Genomic DNA, 17,076 nt, shown 5'->3' with positions numbered 1-17,076 from the left:
TTGAAAGCAAAGTTAGTTTAGCAGTTCCATTTTATTCATTACTAGCTGTTCCGGCAAACGTTGTTTTGCCTTAAAATAAAAAAAAAATTAGGGGTGGACTACCTCTAACATTTAGGGGGATGAAAAATAGATGTTGGCCGATTCTCAGACCTACTCAATACGCTCACAAAATTTCATGAGAATCGATCAAGCCGTTTCGGAGGAGTATGGGAATGAAAACTGTGACACGAGAATTTTACATATATATAAGATTTGGAAGGATTGTTACTCTTACTCTCACGCGAAAACTATTACATATCCATTGTTTGTATACGTTGTTATTGCTTAATGTAATTTTTTTTGTAATTGTTAATCTATACATCTATACATATAAATAAAATTGGAGTGTCTGTTTGTAATATAGAAATAACCGTTTTTTACTGCATGCATATGAATATAAATACGGTACATACACCAAAATAACATTTTCTACAATTTTTGTCTCTTTATCTATCTGTCTGTTTGTTCCGGCTAATCTCTGAAACGGCTGGACCGATTTTGACGGGACTTTTTTTGGCAGGTATCTGACGTAATAAGGAGTAACTTAGGCTACTTTTATTTTAGAAAAATAAAGTTAATTCCACACGGACGAAGTCGCGGGCATAAAATTGAGCATATGTCATTAACATAAAGCCTTGGAAACTTGATTACTGGTTTACAGCTCGAAAATTACACGCTATGTGTGGGCACTGAGTGGTCGAGATGATTTATATATTACTAAACAGCAGGTACTTGTGGTGTGAACGGTTTCGTTTTGTGACTCTTTATACTTTTATGTTCGCCATTCAAGCATTCACGCAATAATAGATTTAAAGCAGTGGTTCCCAAACTTTTTGTGTCGTAGACCCCCTTGCCATATTTTTTGGTTTTGAATAGACCCCCCTATTCTTATCTGATTTTTTGGAAATTTCTAACTGTAGTAAAGTTTAGTGTTAAAAACAAAGTAAAAACAACAAGATGACTGTCGTAGACTTCCTGCAGTTTGTTTAACACAACTTACTATAGAGGGCACTACAATAACTCACAACTATTTAGACTGCGTATATTCGTCACCGCCGTGACCAAAAAAAAACACTTTTTTTCGGACTACTCTAATGCTGTTGGCCGCAGCTGGCCTTTACAGCTTCACCGGTCGATAGGGGGCGAGCGCAGATGGCATTCCAAACCAAAGCAAGGACTTATGGAGCGGCTGAAGGACAACTCCCGCCTGACGGATACGACTTTAGTCTGAGAGCACCGCTAGGGGTTCGAACCTCGGCTCAGGCCGTCGTAACATCGGTCTCCGTTTGAATTGGACGGAGGATCGATCGAAGGGGGATTAATAATAAAAAAAAAATAAACTAATACAATTCCAGTACATGAGCTGGGACAAAAGTCAAACATTATCGCGTTTCAATTTTTCTAGTAGCGCCATCTAGTAACGGATATGAGAAACAAACCTAGTAATTTAATTCATCCCGCCAAGGACGTGTCCTTACAAATAATAATTTGACAAAACATAACATATTACGTATAACAAATAGACCAAAAGTAGTCTTAATAATAATAATAATATCTCAGGACAATTCACACAGCGCCATCTAGTCTCAAACTAAGCAGAGCTTGTGTTATGGGTACTAGACAACTGATATAAATACATGAATACATTTTTTTTGTAAATAAATACATATTATAAATAGAAAACACCCAGAGCGATACAAACAATCATACTCATAAATACAAATGTTTGTACCGTGCGAGGAATCGAACCTACGACCATCAGATAGTAAAGGTCATAGACCCCTGGGGGTCGATAGAGACCTCTTTGGGAATCACTGGTTTACAGAACATACTTACGATTTCCATAAATTATATGTTATGGCTCGGATGATAATCAAGTGTAATTAATATAAACAGTTTTATGGCTTTACTTGAATGTGACTTATTGTATTGAACGTTATATGAAATAAGTATATGTTTTCTTATTTTATGTTCCTATAATTGAAAACAACATGACGCAAAAGGAACCTTAGTAATTTTGAAATCAAATCTAAATATCTTTATTCATCTATTACAGACTGTTATGATATGTCAAATCTACCGTCAGTTAGGAGTGATTTCGAGGTAAGAATAGAATAGAATAGAAAATCAAATAAACTTAATTTAAGCACTTTTGAATAGTCATAACAATTTTTTTATCTATCGCTCATTCGGAAAGCTGTCTCATTATAAGAAGAACGAGCAAGAAACTTGTGTGTTGCTCTTTTAAATAATCCTTGTAAGTTCACATTTACAAGTCGAAACAAACTACCAACTAGCACTAATTTATTAGGGTCAAATATACAATACGATAAAATCAGTCGTAGTGATAAGAGCAGACCAGTCCCTACAAGCAGCACTCGTTCACGAGAATGACGGATGAGCCAGCCATCACTGCGCTCGACCATATTTTAGGGAGCCCAATGACTCGATGAGCCCAAAGAACAACTGACAAGAAATTAAGCTCCTATTGTTTTCAAATGTCCTTGTATGTATATGAAATAGAAATAGAAATAAACCTTATTCAAATAAACTCATTACAAGCACTTTTGAATAGTCATATTTTGATTCTACCACTCATTCGGAATGCAGATTCATCACAAGAAGAATGAGCAAGAAACTTGTGTTTTGAATAGATGTTTTTTTATATAAATAATTACAGTATAACAAGTAAGAGGCATGCGATAATCAACATAGAAATCTCTCACTCATTATTAGTGTAATCAGATAATATTGTCAGTGCTATGGATTTTAAGTTTTGCTACAAAAACATTATTATCGTTAATGAATTCTTCAATTTTATAGTAAGCTTTTTTTGTAAAGAAAGTGTTTTATATCCGTTGTATATTATATTCGTTGCGTAGTTTTAAAGATTGAAGCATATAAAATCGCTGTCACTGTCCGTCCCTATATATGCTTAAATCTTTAGAAACACGCAACAGATTCTGAAGCGGTTTTTTTAATAGGTAGTGATTCTAGAGGAAGGTTTATATGTTTAATACATGTACACCCAGGCGAAGCCGGGCAAGTAGCTAGTATATTACATATATATTTACAAAACAAATTACAAAGTATTTTTTATAAGTACCTATAAAAATCTGCAGAGCAGAGCGAAAGCAGAGCTTAGGTTGGGACTAGACTTTTTTATTTTTGTTCTTATTCAATTTCTGTCTGTCTGTGTGAACTATCCAGGGTTATTATTATTATTATATACTAGCTACTCACTCCGGCTTCGCCTGGGTTTACATGTATTATACATATAAACCTTCCTCTTGAATCACTCTATCTATTAAAAAAATCCGTTGCGTAGTTTTATACAGCATACATAGGGACGGACAGACAGTGACTGCGACTTTGTTTTATACTATGTAATGATACATAAAAAATCATTATTATACCTACAAGCGGCACGCCTACGATATGTTTAGTAGTTATATACTAATATACAAGCCAATACAAGATTTCACACTGTAATCATTTCCACAAATGTTTGAGATTAAATCATTGAGAGTTAACAGCATGTCAGTAAACATACGTCATGTTTGACGGCCTCAGTAGTCTAGCCGTTTACCACACAGCCTTACTTCCGATGGTCGCGGGTTCGATTCCCCCTCCAATTCAAACGGGGATCGAAATTACGACGGCTTGAGCCGAGGTTCGAAACCCTAGCGGTGCTCTCAGACTAAAGTCGTATCCGTCAGGCGGGAGTTGGCCTTCAGCCGCTCCATAAGTCCTTCCTTTGGTTGGGAGTGCCATCTGCACTCGGTCCCTATCGTCCGGTGAAGCTGTAAAGGCCAGCTGCGGCCAACAGCATTAGAGTAGTCCGAAAAAGGGTTCAATTCCTTGCACGGCACAAACATTTGTATTCATGAGTAAGATTGTTTGTATCGGTCTGGGTGTTTTCTATGTATAATATGTATGTATTTACGAAAAATAGTATGTATATGTATCAGTTATCTAGTACCCATAATACAAGCTTTAGATAGCTTAACTTGGGTCTAAATGACGTTGTATGAAATAAAAAAAATCCTGAAATAAAAAAGTTACAATCTATCGAGCAGTAGATACAAAAAAATTGTTATGACAATTCAAAAGTGCTTAAATTAAGTAAATTAGAAAAAAAAATATCGCAGAAAAAGTGATCGGGATTTGACCGTTTACCATTTGGGCAGATCGACATTCACTCGGATGGCGTGAAAACAAAGAATTGTGCAGAAAAAGTGAGCAGTATTTGACCGTTTACCATTTGGGCAGATCGACAGTCACTCGGATGGCGTGAAAACAAAGAATTGTGCAGAAAAAGTGAACAGTATTTGACCGTTTACCATTTGGGCAGATCGACAGTCACTCGGATGGCGTGAAAACAAAGAATTGTGCAGAAAAAGTGAGCGGTATTTGACCGTTTACCATTTGGGCAGATCGACAGTCACTCGGATGGCGTGAAAACAAAGAATTGTGCAGAAAAAGTGAGCGGCATTTGACCGTTTACCATTTGGGCAGATCGACAGTCACTCGGATGGCGTGTACAGTGTTACGAATATAATTTATGGTGACCATAAAGCCGGTGGAACGGCCCGTCATAGCACGACCGTGACAAATCCACACGGAGTATGGTATGGTGCATATTAATTGATTCTTTTAAGTGGAACAGACCACATTAAATGTTCTACTGTGATGTCATGCTGGCCATTAGCAATCCACATCCACCAATCACACCTTGGTGTGAGTCAAACCAGATAGAATGGTCAGAAAAAGGTATTGTTTTTTTAATTTGGCGCAATTTGACAGTTATTTTTGGCTAAAATAAAAGTAATAATAATAATAATAATAATAATCTTGGGCAGACACATTCACACATGCGTGTACATCTTACGAATATAATTTAGCTAAAGCCGGTGGAACGGGTCCTAGACAACTGATACAAATACCACAGATATATTTTTTTTTTTTTAAGTAAATACATACATATTATACATGAAAATCATGCTGGCCAGACCGATACAAACAATCATACTCATGAATACAAATGTTTGTTTTTAATTAATTACCATCGGTCGTAAAGGAATTTTGACCGCTAGACCTCTAAAATAAAAGTAGCCTAAATTACTCGTTATTACATCAGCTATCTTCCAATAAAAGTCCCGTTATAATCGGTCTAGCTATATCGGAGATTAGCCAGAACAAACAGACAGACAGACAAAAATTGAAAAAAATGTTATTTTGGTGTATGTATCGTATTTATATTCATATGCATGTAGTAATGAAACGGTTACTTCAATATTACAAACAGACACTCCAATTTTATTTATATGTATAGACTAGTTACTCTTTATTACATCTACCTGTCAAAAAAAGTCCCGTCAAAATCGGTCCACGGTTATATCAATATTACAAACAGACACTTCAATTTTATTTCTATTTATAGATTAATATTATAAACGTGAAAGTTCGTGAGTATGGACGGATGTTTGTTACTCTTTCACGCAAAAACTACTGAACGGATTTTGATGAAACTTTACAGCAATATAGCTTATACATCATAATAACATATAGGCTATAAATTTCACGCGAGTGAATCCGCGGGCACAGGTTATATTGGTAGATATAAATACCTGTCATGCAGCACCTCGGCGCGGACCCAGGGGACGGCGCCCCACTCCTCGTCCTGCTCCTCCGACTTCATCTTCAGCAGACCCGACAGCCACGTGTACGACTTGCTCCGTTTCATTATCACATCACAATCACATCATCACGGTTAGGGCCTCACTTCCACACTTTTAGCACTTTAACATCACTTTGGCGTTACACTTTATTGGGCACTTTGTTAATTTTTTTATCACTGATTGCACTTTCTATAGGTCATTAAATATAATTGAAGTTATATATGTTTCTCCAAAACGCCAAACCGTATCTGAGAAGTCGCATTTCGTTTTTTTTAAACTTAGAAATATAAATAGAAATAATCTTTATTCAAATAAGCTCATTACAAGCACTTTTGAATAGTCAAGTTTTTTTATTCTACCATTCATTCGGAACGCAGACTCATCACAAGAAGAATGAGCAGGAAATTCAGTGTTGCTCTTTTAAATAAATATTGATTTAATTATATTTACATTAACAAGGATTAGGCGTGCGACAATCAACATAGAAACCGATACGCACATAATCTCTGTTCAATCAGATAATCATGTAAGTTGCTAAATTTAGTCGGATATTGTAAGTGATATGGGTTGATTTTTTTTAACAATAGTGACGGTAGTTGAACATTCTGCTCGACGTTGATACTCCAGTCAGTACGTGACCACGGCTAGGATAACCTAGTCAAAACGTCGGGAGAGTAGTATAAGTAGTAGTATAAATGTTGCTATAGTAAGTAATGTAATTAACATTACTTATAGCAACATTTATATTACGATCCCACTAACTAAATTAATAATAGTCTTATTATTATATGAATCATTACATAGTATAAAACAAAGTCGCTGTCGCTGTCTGTCCGTCTCTAGTCCCTATGTATGCTTAAATCTATAAAGCCACGCAACGGATTTTGAAGCGGTTCTTTTAATAGATAGAGTGATTCAAGAGGAAGGTTTATATGTATAATACATGTACACCCGGGCGAAGCCGGGGCGAGTAGCTAGTACCTACATAAGATTGTATTATAGATGAGATAATTTCCAAAAAACAGCAATATTCATAATATTAATACTAGATTTAAAGACAAACTTGCTGTCCCCAAGTATCGTTTAGAAAAAGTTAATAGGTCTTTTATGGGAATAGATATAAAAATTTACAATAAGATACCAAAGGATATGTTGGAATTACCCTTAAATAAATTCAAAACATCTGTTAAATCATATTTACTGAGCAAAGCCTATTACTCACTAAACGATTACTTGAATGACGAGTGTGCATGGCAATAGTTGTTCATGCACTGAATTTTCATTTAATGTTAGACATAGACACCTATATAAATATACATTGTAAATAAACTGGCTTTAAAAAAAAAGTAATTCAATTGAGTTTCTTGCCAGTTCTTCTCAATTGGATCTATATACCGAACTGGACGGTAGGGAAAAAATAAAATTATAATGTAAACATTTGACGTTCATAAGCGGCTAAAATGTCCTACATGAATAAATGATTTTTGAATTTGAATTTGATAGTTAAATGAAGTTTCGCTTCGTAATACATAATTACGATTTCTTATGAAATCGAGTTTTATGATAAAGTTGCAATATGTAAATTTATATATTTCTTTTTTATAACCTTAATTATACAATGTAAGAAGGTATATATGTATAGTCTTATCTACTTAACTACGTATGAATCTGTAAAAAGATTATATTCTTGTATTCCATGTAATTTATTTATAAACTAGCTACTCGCCCTGGCTTCGCACGGGTGTACATGTATTATATATATAAACCTTCCTCTTGAATCACTCTATCTCATTCAATCATTAAAAGAAACCGCTTCAAAATCCGCTGCGTAGTTTTAAAGATTTAAGCATACATAGAGACTAGAGACGGACAGACAGCGACAGCGACTTTGTTTTATACTATATAATAAAATAATAATAATGTAGGAACAGTTATTTCAAAATTACTGTAAAAATATAACTGAATATTAATAAACCGGTAAATTTGTCATAACCACTAAGTAATTTTTTTACCGTCAACCACAACGACCTTTCAAATACTTGTGCACCTACTTGCTGTACGAGTACATACATGTTTGTTAACAGACAGTCAAAATATCAATTATTGTGCCTCATTAAAATTTTCCAATACAGTAGGTACCCAGTTAAAACCATTCGAGTAGCAGAGATGACCAACACGAGGCCCGCGGACCGCTTGCGACCCGTTAAACTCATTTTTGCGGCCCGCTGAGCATATCTATAATTGAATTTATTGTTTCGACTTTTTTGTTATCAATATGTTGTTATAAAATTAATTATAATAAAATGCTAGTATACTAAACCTTTTTTTTTTAAAAAAACAACGTTATTTTGTGAAGAATTATTCATTTGTCGGGAACTTGTTCAAACATGCAATATGTTTGCATTAATTTGTACAGGAAATATTTACCTTTTTAAATTTTATATCTTTTTATTGTAATGTAAGAAACATTGGAATAAACAGAATGAAAATATAAAAAAGTAAAGTAAGTTTTTAAATCAACTAAGATTTATACATTACTAGCTTCACCCCTTCACACTTTCACTTCATTCTTAGCCCACCCCGGCTTCGGTATCGTGTACATGTATTGTAAAACTTCCTCTTGAACCACTCTATCTATTAAACAAAACAGCGTCAAAATCCGTTGCGTAGTTTTAAAGATTTAGGCATACATAGTGCTGTCCCTACTGTCTGTCTGTCTATACAGCGACAGCGACTTTGTTTTACACTCTGTAATGATAGTGATAATAATTTATCAATAGGTATTACTTTATGTGCGACCCGCCAAAATTTAAATTTAAATTGGCCCGTAGATTATAAAAGTTGCTCACCCCTGGACTATAGCATTGTAATCGATGATTATATCTCGTAACGCCATCGAGTTAGACTCACAATTGTGTCCGTACGTCTATTCGATTTGTAATCTCATCGAATAAAATTGACGTTAACTATTAAACGGCAGAAAAAACGGACAAGTGGGAGCTGGTCACGCGCGGTTTGTGTTCACACAAAAAGTTGAGTCCGCAAAAGTCTATTTATTATATCAATAGTATTTCCTATAATTAATTACGTAAGTGCATGTTTTGTGACCTCAGTAGCGCAGTGGTAGACTGGTTGATTTGTATAAATGAGGTCCAAGGTTGGATTCTTTATACTAGTACAGATTTAGTAAATAAATATAAACACGAAAGTTTGTGTGTATGGATGAATGTTTGTTACTCTCACGCAAAAACTACTCAACGGATTTTGATGAAACTTTACAGTAATATAGCTTATATATCAGAATAACATATAGGCTATAAATTTCACGCGGGAATAGCTAGTATGTTAATACGTGAAGCAAAACGTTTGTACACCTTTTACGAGGAGTATGTAATTTCGAGTAAGAGACACTTATAGTTTATATAGAGTAGGACTGTAAAATGCTAATATTTTTTGTTAAATATATATTAATAAATACATTAAACCAATAAATAAAATATTACAAACACTAACGTTATATTACACGACTGATAACGAAACGACAATGTGAAATAATGTCAAGTTTGTTTATTGTCAAATCAAAGTAACCTATATATTTTTTTTTTTGTTCGGTTTTTCCCTCTTTAGAGAAAGGCAAAAGGACTTCGGTTTTGTCTTCAGTAATATTTTCTTATATTTTTTTCTTTAGAGAAAGGCAAAAGGACTCAGCCCATACAGCCATGTCTTCAGTAATATTTTCCCATATTTTTTTTTTATAATAATTCTTCACAAGTTACAAATCTTGAAAAGTTGATACAACGTACTCAAAAATGGGTTTGTAAGTTTCTTGGTTCTTCAATAGATTCTGGATGGAGCGCGGGATCTCCATTTTATCATATATATTGATCAATTTATCAATAAATATTAATCGCTGGATTGCGAAATGTTGACAGTAAAAAAACAAGTGATCTAATGATTGATCTTCGTCGGCAGAACACAAGTCACATATAGGAGACGAAAGCATTTTCATCCTATGCAAATGCTTTTTATATCTTCCATGTCCAAATATGTGAAGCAAATCTTTGACAATATAACCTCAATAATATTCAAACTTATCTATATATATAAAAATGAATTGCTGTTCGTTAGTCTCGCTAAACTTGAGAACGGATGAACCGATTTGGCTAATTATAGTCTTAAAATATTCGTGGAAGTCCAGGGAAGGTTTAAACGATGATAATATGAAGAAATTGTATGTAAACTGGTACGAACAATAATTTTATTTTCCCATACAAACTGCTGATATTGCGTAACTTTTTTTTTTTGTTTTCAGGAATGGCAAAGGTCTAAACCGTTCAGAAATTTATTGCGTAACTAAACTTCAAAAAACCTTTGACATATTTAGTTTTAAGGCGGAAAGCAGTTCGCGGCGTGAGCTATTTTAAATTAATTCTGGTCGAATTTTGATTCCTTTTAACGAAATAGTATCCTCCCAAATTATAATTTAAAAATGAATCAGGATTTTTGTAAACATTTACAAGCTTATTTGAAAAGAATACGAGCTGAGTTTCTTGTCAGTTCTTCTCATCTCGAAATCATTCCGAACTGACGGTAGATTTGACATATCATAAGAGTCTGTAATAGACCTACATGAATAGAGATGTTTTTGATTTTAAAGAAGAGTTAGTTTAAATTAAAACACAAAGTATTAGGATATGAATAATATTAAATACGTTTTATTTTTATTCAGTTCCTCACCGCCATGGTCGATGGCGGTTGAAACGCTGGCAAAATATCGAGAACTCAATAATAATAAAACATGGTAAGGTCCCGTGATTTACTAATTGTACTTATAAATAATGACCGCGCCAAACTTAAAACAAAAAATAATATTAAACATCTCTATTGAACCCTAAAACATAGACTACAACCTCTACTGACCCTTTAGTTTTTAACAATAGTCCCACTGATCATTTGTGATAACCCGTCCAAATTGAGTATTCTCTCGGTTTCTTAGTGTAACTATCCAGAGAAAGACTTCGCATATCGGTCGGTTGGCGTCTTGGAGAAAACCGTAGTATCTAATGACCCGAAGTGTACCTGCAACAAAAAATATATTGTTGTTAGGTGTCAAGACATCATGTGGAGTGTCGACAGCTCTCCGTAATTATGTTGACATTGTCAATGAGACCAGAGGATTGAGTGTTTAGTTTTAGTTTGGACATAGCATAATGTTTATGATTTGTAATAGCTTACACGGATCAACAAACAAGATGAAATGTTATTATTGGAGCATCAAGTACATATATATACGGATACGAAAGGCGGAAGTAAGTAAAACTCGTGGTGGAGGCTGTTATATATAAAGAAAGAGTTTCAGCCAACGTAGTACAGTAATAATGCTAACAAAACAGAGTGGTTGTTAATACCCATTGTGCCTTTATTATACTTTATAAATTACATAATTAGTCAAATGGGTAAACTGTCAGTTTATATATATCACAATTAGGTCGAAATATCGAACTCAGCAAATAAATATAAAACGTGGTATGATCCCATGATTTTTACTAATTATACGTATAAATAATGACCATGTCAAATTTAAATTCAGTTTATTAATATTTACTTCTTATTCAATATATTCATATTTATAAATTCAGCTTTCATAGAATAACTGTATGGTATAAAATATGGTAGGTCACGGTGATGGCAAAAACGAAGGCTTTTAAAACAATTGGATTTATTTTCGACATATAAATTTTATAATGTTAATTAGAGATAAGACGTGTAGTGTCGATCGCATCTAGGTACAGACTGCGTGGTGTCCGTTGCGCCGGTTAGTAAATTAATAGGGACAGTCACGAAATATTCGTTTTTTGTAAAACATTGGTCTATAATTATATTTAATAATATCAGACACATATCTTATAATGAATTTAGACTATAATTTTAATATTTGAACAACTAGAAAATATAAACAAGTATAATAAAAATGATGATGGGAAATTATTAGTATTTTGTCACATTTCCTTTTGCTTCTATCAGTGCTTGAATCCGCCTCGGCATACTTTCAATACACTGTTTAGCACTTTCTTTTATTTTGGGATTGTGAAACCATACATTTATTAATTTTTCAATTAGTTTTACTTTGGTAGTTATGATTTCCTTAGCAATTTCCGCCTTGGTAATTTCCCACAAGTTTTCTATGGGATTCATATCAGGAGAATTGTCAGGCCAAGGTAAAACTGGAATGTTGTGGTCTTCCAAAAATTTGGTTACACTCCTCGCTTTATGACATGGAGCTGAATCGTGCATAAACACGAATTCCTCCCCATTCGGGAACCATTCCTGAAGTTGCGGCAACAGGCGAGTTTCTAATACTTGCTTGTATTGGTCCTGTCTCATGGTTCCCTGGACGATATAGAGGCGCCCAACTCCTTTTGCGCTGATGACAGACCATACCATTATTTTTACAGGGTGTTTAATTCGTTCTACTATGCAATCAGGATGAAATTTCTCGCCTGGGCGCCGCCTCACGAAGTTACTTTTGTTGGCCAGAATTTCAAAAGTTGACTCGTCTGAGAAACATACCTAAAAAAATATAGAAACTATTTATAATTTTTGTAAATATGATTTTATATAACACAAATAAAATTAACCATAGAACTGACCTTATTCCAGTCTTCAACAGTTTTCAGGCGGTGCTCACGAGCCCAAGCAAGCCTTTTCTTTTTCATCGCCTCTGTTAATCGGGGTTTCTTAACTGGACGATGACCTGTCAGGCCTTCCTCTGCCAACCTTCGCTGTACAGTTCTTTTTGAAACACGTATTCCAGATTCCTGTACTATCTGAGTTAAAAATCCAGCACTTGTCTTTCTGTTTTGCAAGCCGATATCTCGAATTTTCCTATCGGAACGTGTTGTTGTGATACGTTTTCTGCCACATACTGATTTTGATCTAAATTTATTTTTATTTTATTGACGGCTGATTTCGATATCCCGGCCAGTTGTGCTATCATCCTCTGAGAGTGATTTGTGTGTAGGAGAAGGGTTTTAACCTCGGATTTTTTTTTTTCGAAGTCAAATGTAAAATCCGCTCCAAAATACTTAATATTATAGTAAAATATTACTTATATACCAGGTATTGATTATTTCACAAAACCACTAAAGAACTGTTTAAAGAATAATTTACGTGTTTCACTTTTACACGTGTGAACGACTGTGTGTCTCTCCCGTCATTAAAATATATTTCCAAAATAAACAAATCTCTCAGCACTTGAAATTCACTTTGAATTTGAGTTATAGAGACAAGGTGAACATAAAAACATATCAGCAAAAAACTTTTACCACTTAAAAACGTAGTCAAGACCACTTGAAGAACAAAAATTATAAAAAATGTGACTGTCCCTATTAATTTGGCACCCACTGTAAGTTTTTTTTTTCAAAACTACTACGACACCGCACGCAGACACTATAACATAGACAAACATCATTTTAATTATTTTGTTTTTTAAGGCACAGAACGCGTCGCTTACAATAACGTTAGTATATTTATAAAATAATATAGTTTAGGGGTGTCCGGCGGGGGGTTGTAACCATACTAAGTGTTTGGCAATGAGCAGCGCAAGTTATAATACTGTTACGAGCAATATGCTAAAAAATCGTGTTTCAATTTAGCGAACTTGATATGAAAATTCTTACACCTTTGTTACCTGCCAAAGAAACCACGATCAATGTTTCATGTTTGGGGATCGTTCTTACCTGTGTTGGGGACACACATACAAGAACTTTCACATTTACCAATAAGACGTATGCCTGGCAGTCGTGGGATCTTACTGTATCATCTGGAAATTATTCCGAACTGACGGTAGATTTGACATATCATAAGAGTCTGTAATAGACCTACATGAATAAAGATATTTTGAATTATGATCCACCGGAGTCACCCGGGTCACCGGGGCTCTATACAATGTATGAGCGAAATGTTTCTGTCACTAGGGTGAATACGTCAAAAGTATTAAAAAGTAAAAATCTAAGATGGCGGCCGAGTTAGGGTACTTAATTTATGTTAACAATTTTAGAGACTTTTTAAAATTCAATTTTGGGGTACCATTAATCCTTGCAGCGAGTTGACTTTTATGGAGCAGTGGGAACTCTCGATGGGAAATATAACCTGGTCTAAAAAAATTCCCCGATTTTGGGGTAGTTACGTAGAAAAATTAAAAAATGTGGGAAATTTTTTTTTCGTTAAGTTGAACAAAACAGTTATGAGCGTTGGTCCAAAATCATCACCATCACCCTGTTGGGTACAGTAAGCGCAAGAGACACAATATGCACTCATTATAGTGAAATTTATGCGTTTAACTACAGTACTATATAAAATTCTGGTGTGAATTCGTTACACTGTTTGATCGAGAGCTGTAGAACGGTTTTGAAGTGTATTTGTTGGGTATTCGAGTATCTGTGGAAGCACAAGTCACGGTAATGTGGCAGTAACTTGAGATGGCTAGCGGCGGCCCCACACCTCGCCTCCGCTGACTTGCAGTTCCCGTCAACTCATTAAAAACTTCGGCGGCGAGGGTAGTTTTTTGTCAAGTAATTCCATCTCAAAAGCGTCGTGGCGAAGTCGTTTGCAACCCCGATTTGTAACGAAAGGTTGTCAGTTCAAATCTGGACGACATTAAAATTCTGACTGAATCAAGGTTCACAGCTTGAGGGGTGGTACAGTATCGACAATGTGTGACATTCTGTGACATGCGATGAATATAATGCTAAATTTAATGATGTCACAATTCAATATATAAAATACTAAGCTATCCTGCGCAACTTTGCATCATAACCCGGTCACAATTCGAAATATAACATTTTTGTAACATTTCTTTTGCTGCTCCGCTCCTGTTGGTTATAGTGTGATGTTATATTGCCTTCATCCATAAATTTCTTATGTAACACTAAAAGATTTTTTCAGAACAGAAACAGTAAATCCAAAGATTTTCTCTACAACCTTACAAATTTACCTCCTTATAATATTAATATAGTTGAATCTAAGTATAAAAATTCAGGACCGATTGTCGTGAAGATTATTGGGAAAGCCCTTTGTTCAGCAGTGGACGTCTTCTGGGCTGAGATGATGATGATGAAAGCTCAAAAATTAAACTATTAACGAAAAATATTACCAATTCGTCTGCTGGTATCCTACTATACTCTAAAATATTTGACATCACACTAGAAAATGGAAGTGGGAATGCTACCAGAATAGAATAGAATAGAATAGAAAATCATTTATTCAAATAAACTCACATTGAAGCACTTTTGAATAGTCATTACATTTTTTAATCGTTCGGAAATCTGTCTCATCACAAGAAGAACGAGCAAGAAACTTGCGTGTTGCTCTTTTAAATAATTTTATTATTACTTTACATTTTTAAGTTTAAGTGTGTGAATACAAACCACCAATTAGCACTAATTCAATTAAATACTCAAATAGAAAAAATATTGAATATATAACCAACTGGTTAAACTATTAATAAGAGGAAATCAGTCATAGTGATTAGAGCAGACCAGTCCCTACAAGCAGCACCCGTTCACGAGTATGACGGATGAGCCAGCCATCACTGCGCTCGACCATATTTTAGGGAGCCCAATGACCCGGCCCACCACGCCGCCACAAGTCTGGACATTTTAGTGAGCATGATTACTCAAAACACTAGACTACGTCAAAGCTACTTGCTACCAGAGGATGGAGGGATCAAAAATTCGTGTATAGCCACTGTTCATTAAACGAGAAATCATCAGTAAATTTAATGATCAGGGCTTGAAAACTACAGTATTTTTTTTATTGACAGTTTTGAGCTATTGTCAGGTGCTCACACCTGTGGCACTTCGACCTACAGATTATCGCCCTTTTTCAAAGTTCGCTACCTAGACCCGTAAGGGACAAGAATTGAAGGATATTCTTAGGAGCGATGGTTTTTATCCCCACAAGATAGAGTGTATACTTTCCAAAGGAGATAGAATAGAACGTAGCTTTATTTGGAGCAAGCGTACTTCATCGAGTGGTACCTCGCACTGTTACGTTGTTAAATGCCAATCAAGCTCATCTACTGCCCAACTGGTGCGTCTTGTTTTAATTTTTTTCTTGATGAATCTGCGTTCCGTATGAGCGGTAGAATAAAAAAACTTGATTATTCAAAAGTTCTTATATTAAGTTTATTTGAATAAATATTATTTCTATTTCTATTTGTAACCCATAACTAAATCTTGATATAAGGTTTTGAATAACTGTTATCTCATAAGATGTAACACCGTTATTATGATATTTGCACGTTCTGTGAAAATATTTTACACCGAACTGTGTTGTTTGTAAATGTTTCTTCAAAGTAGTGTAATATATGTGTTGGTCAAATAGGTATCGGTCTGAGTGTTTTCTATGTATAATATGTATGTATTTACGAAAAAAATATATCTATGTATTTGTATCAGTTGTCTAGTACCCATAACACAAGCTTTGGATTGCTTAACTTGGGTCTAGATGGCGCTGTGTGAATTGTCCTGAGATTTTTATTATATAAAAATAAAAAGTTCAAAGTCAATGGATATGAGAGTACGTTATAGAGGTTTTTAGACAAACTAACATGTGAAGATGCTATAAACGAAGCCACTCAAACGCGGGGTAAACATGTTTGTTTACCCTTATTTGTTTGAAAATATTAAAAAAATAAGTTAATTAGAGAATTTTTCTAAAATAAAAGTAGCCTAAGTTACTCCTTAATACATCAGATATCTGCCAATATATATCCTGTCAAAGTCGGTCCAGCCATTTCCAAGATTAACCGGAACGAACAGACAGACAGAAAGACAAAAATTGTAAAAAATGTTAGTTTGGTGTATGTACAGTATTTATATTCATATGTATGTAGTAAAAAACGGTTATTTCAATATTAGAAACAGACACTACAATTTTCTTTATATGTATAGATATTGTTAGTAATATAATTTTATAAACATAAAATACTTTAAAAATTCTACAAAGTTAATGAAGTTTCTTAAAATAAATCTGAAAATTTATCTTCAAATAAAAAAAGAATTTTCCTAAATAACAGAGTTGTAAACTAACAAAAAAAAAATATAAAGAATACTGACCCCTCTTTTTTAAAGTCAGCTATAAAATCAAAGTATTTTATAGATTTCATTGTAAGAAATTTTGACTACTTTTTTATTTGGGCAGATACAATGAGTCCGTTATTTTGTGTGAAAAAATCTCGCGAATTAAATAAATGAAGAAATGAAATATATACTGATATTCAGAATACAACCCGAACAAAATCACTGACGCAGCTACTCGTAGTATCATATAAAATATTACTATGCGAAATGGT

The 17,076-nt window shown here is 34.3% G+C and overlaps 1 protein-coding gene across 2 annotated transcripts in view; it reads right to left on the bottom strand.

Moving 5' to 3' along the window:
* LOC131842522 (protein prickle-like) overlaps positions 1-17,076 on the bottom strand; it is a 583,535-nt gene that overhangs the window by 526,814 nt on the left and 39,645 nt on the right. Inside the window, exons 2-3 of one of the 2 annotated variants that reach the window (XM_059191084.1) lie at positions 10,641-10,799; positions 5,670-5,909 (exon numbers count right to left, since the gene is read on the bottom strand). In XM_059191084.1, coding sequence (XP_059047067.1) covers positions 5,670-5,785 — 116 coding nt within the window. In that variant the 5' untranslated portion in view covers positions 5,786-5,909; positions 10,641-10,799. The remainder of the gene's footprint in view (positions 1-5,669; positions 5,910-10,640; positions 10,800-17,076) is intronic. The other variant, XM_059191093.1, reaches the window with a different exon arrangement.

Source organism: Achroia grisella, unplaced genomic scaffold, assembly GCF_030625045.1.
Source record: "Achroia grisella isolate CSIRO2021 unplaced genomic scaffold, CSIRO_AGI_Agris_v1 utg1080, whole genome shotgun sequence".
In the NCBI taxonomy this organism is placed as follows: domain Eukaryota; kingdom Metazoa; phylum Arthropoda; class Insecta; order Lepidoptera; family Pyralidae; genus Achroia; species Achroia grisella.
The sequence above is the reverse complement of the archived record's forward strand: the minus strand, read 5'-3'. Positions and strand labels throughout refer to the sequence as shown.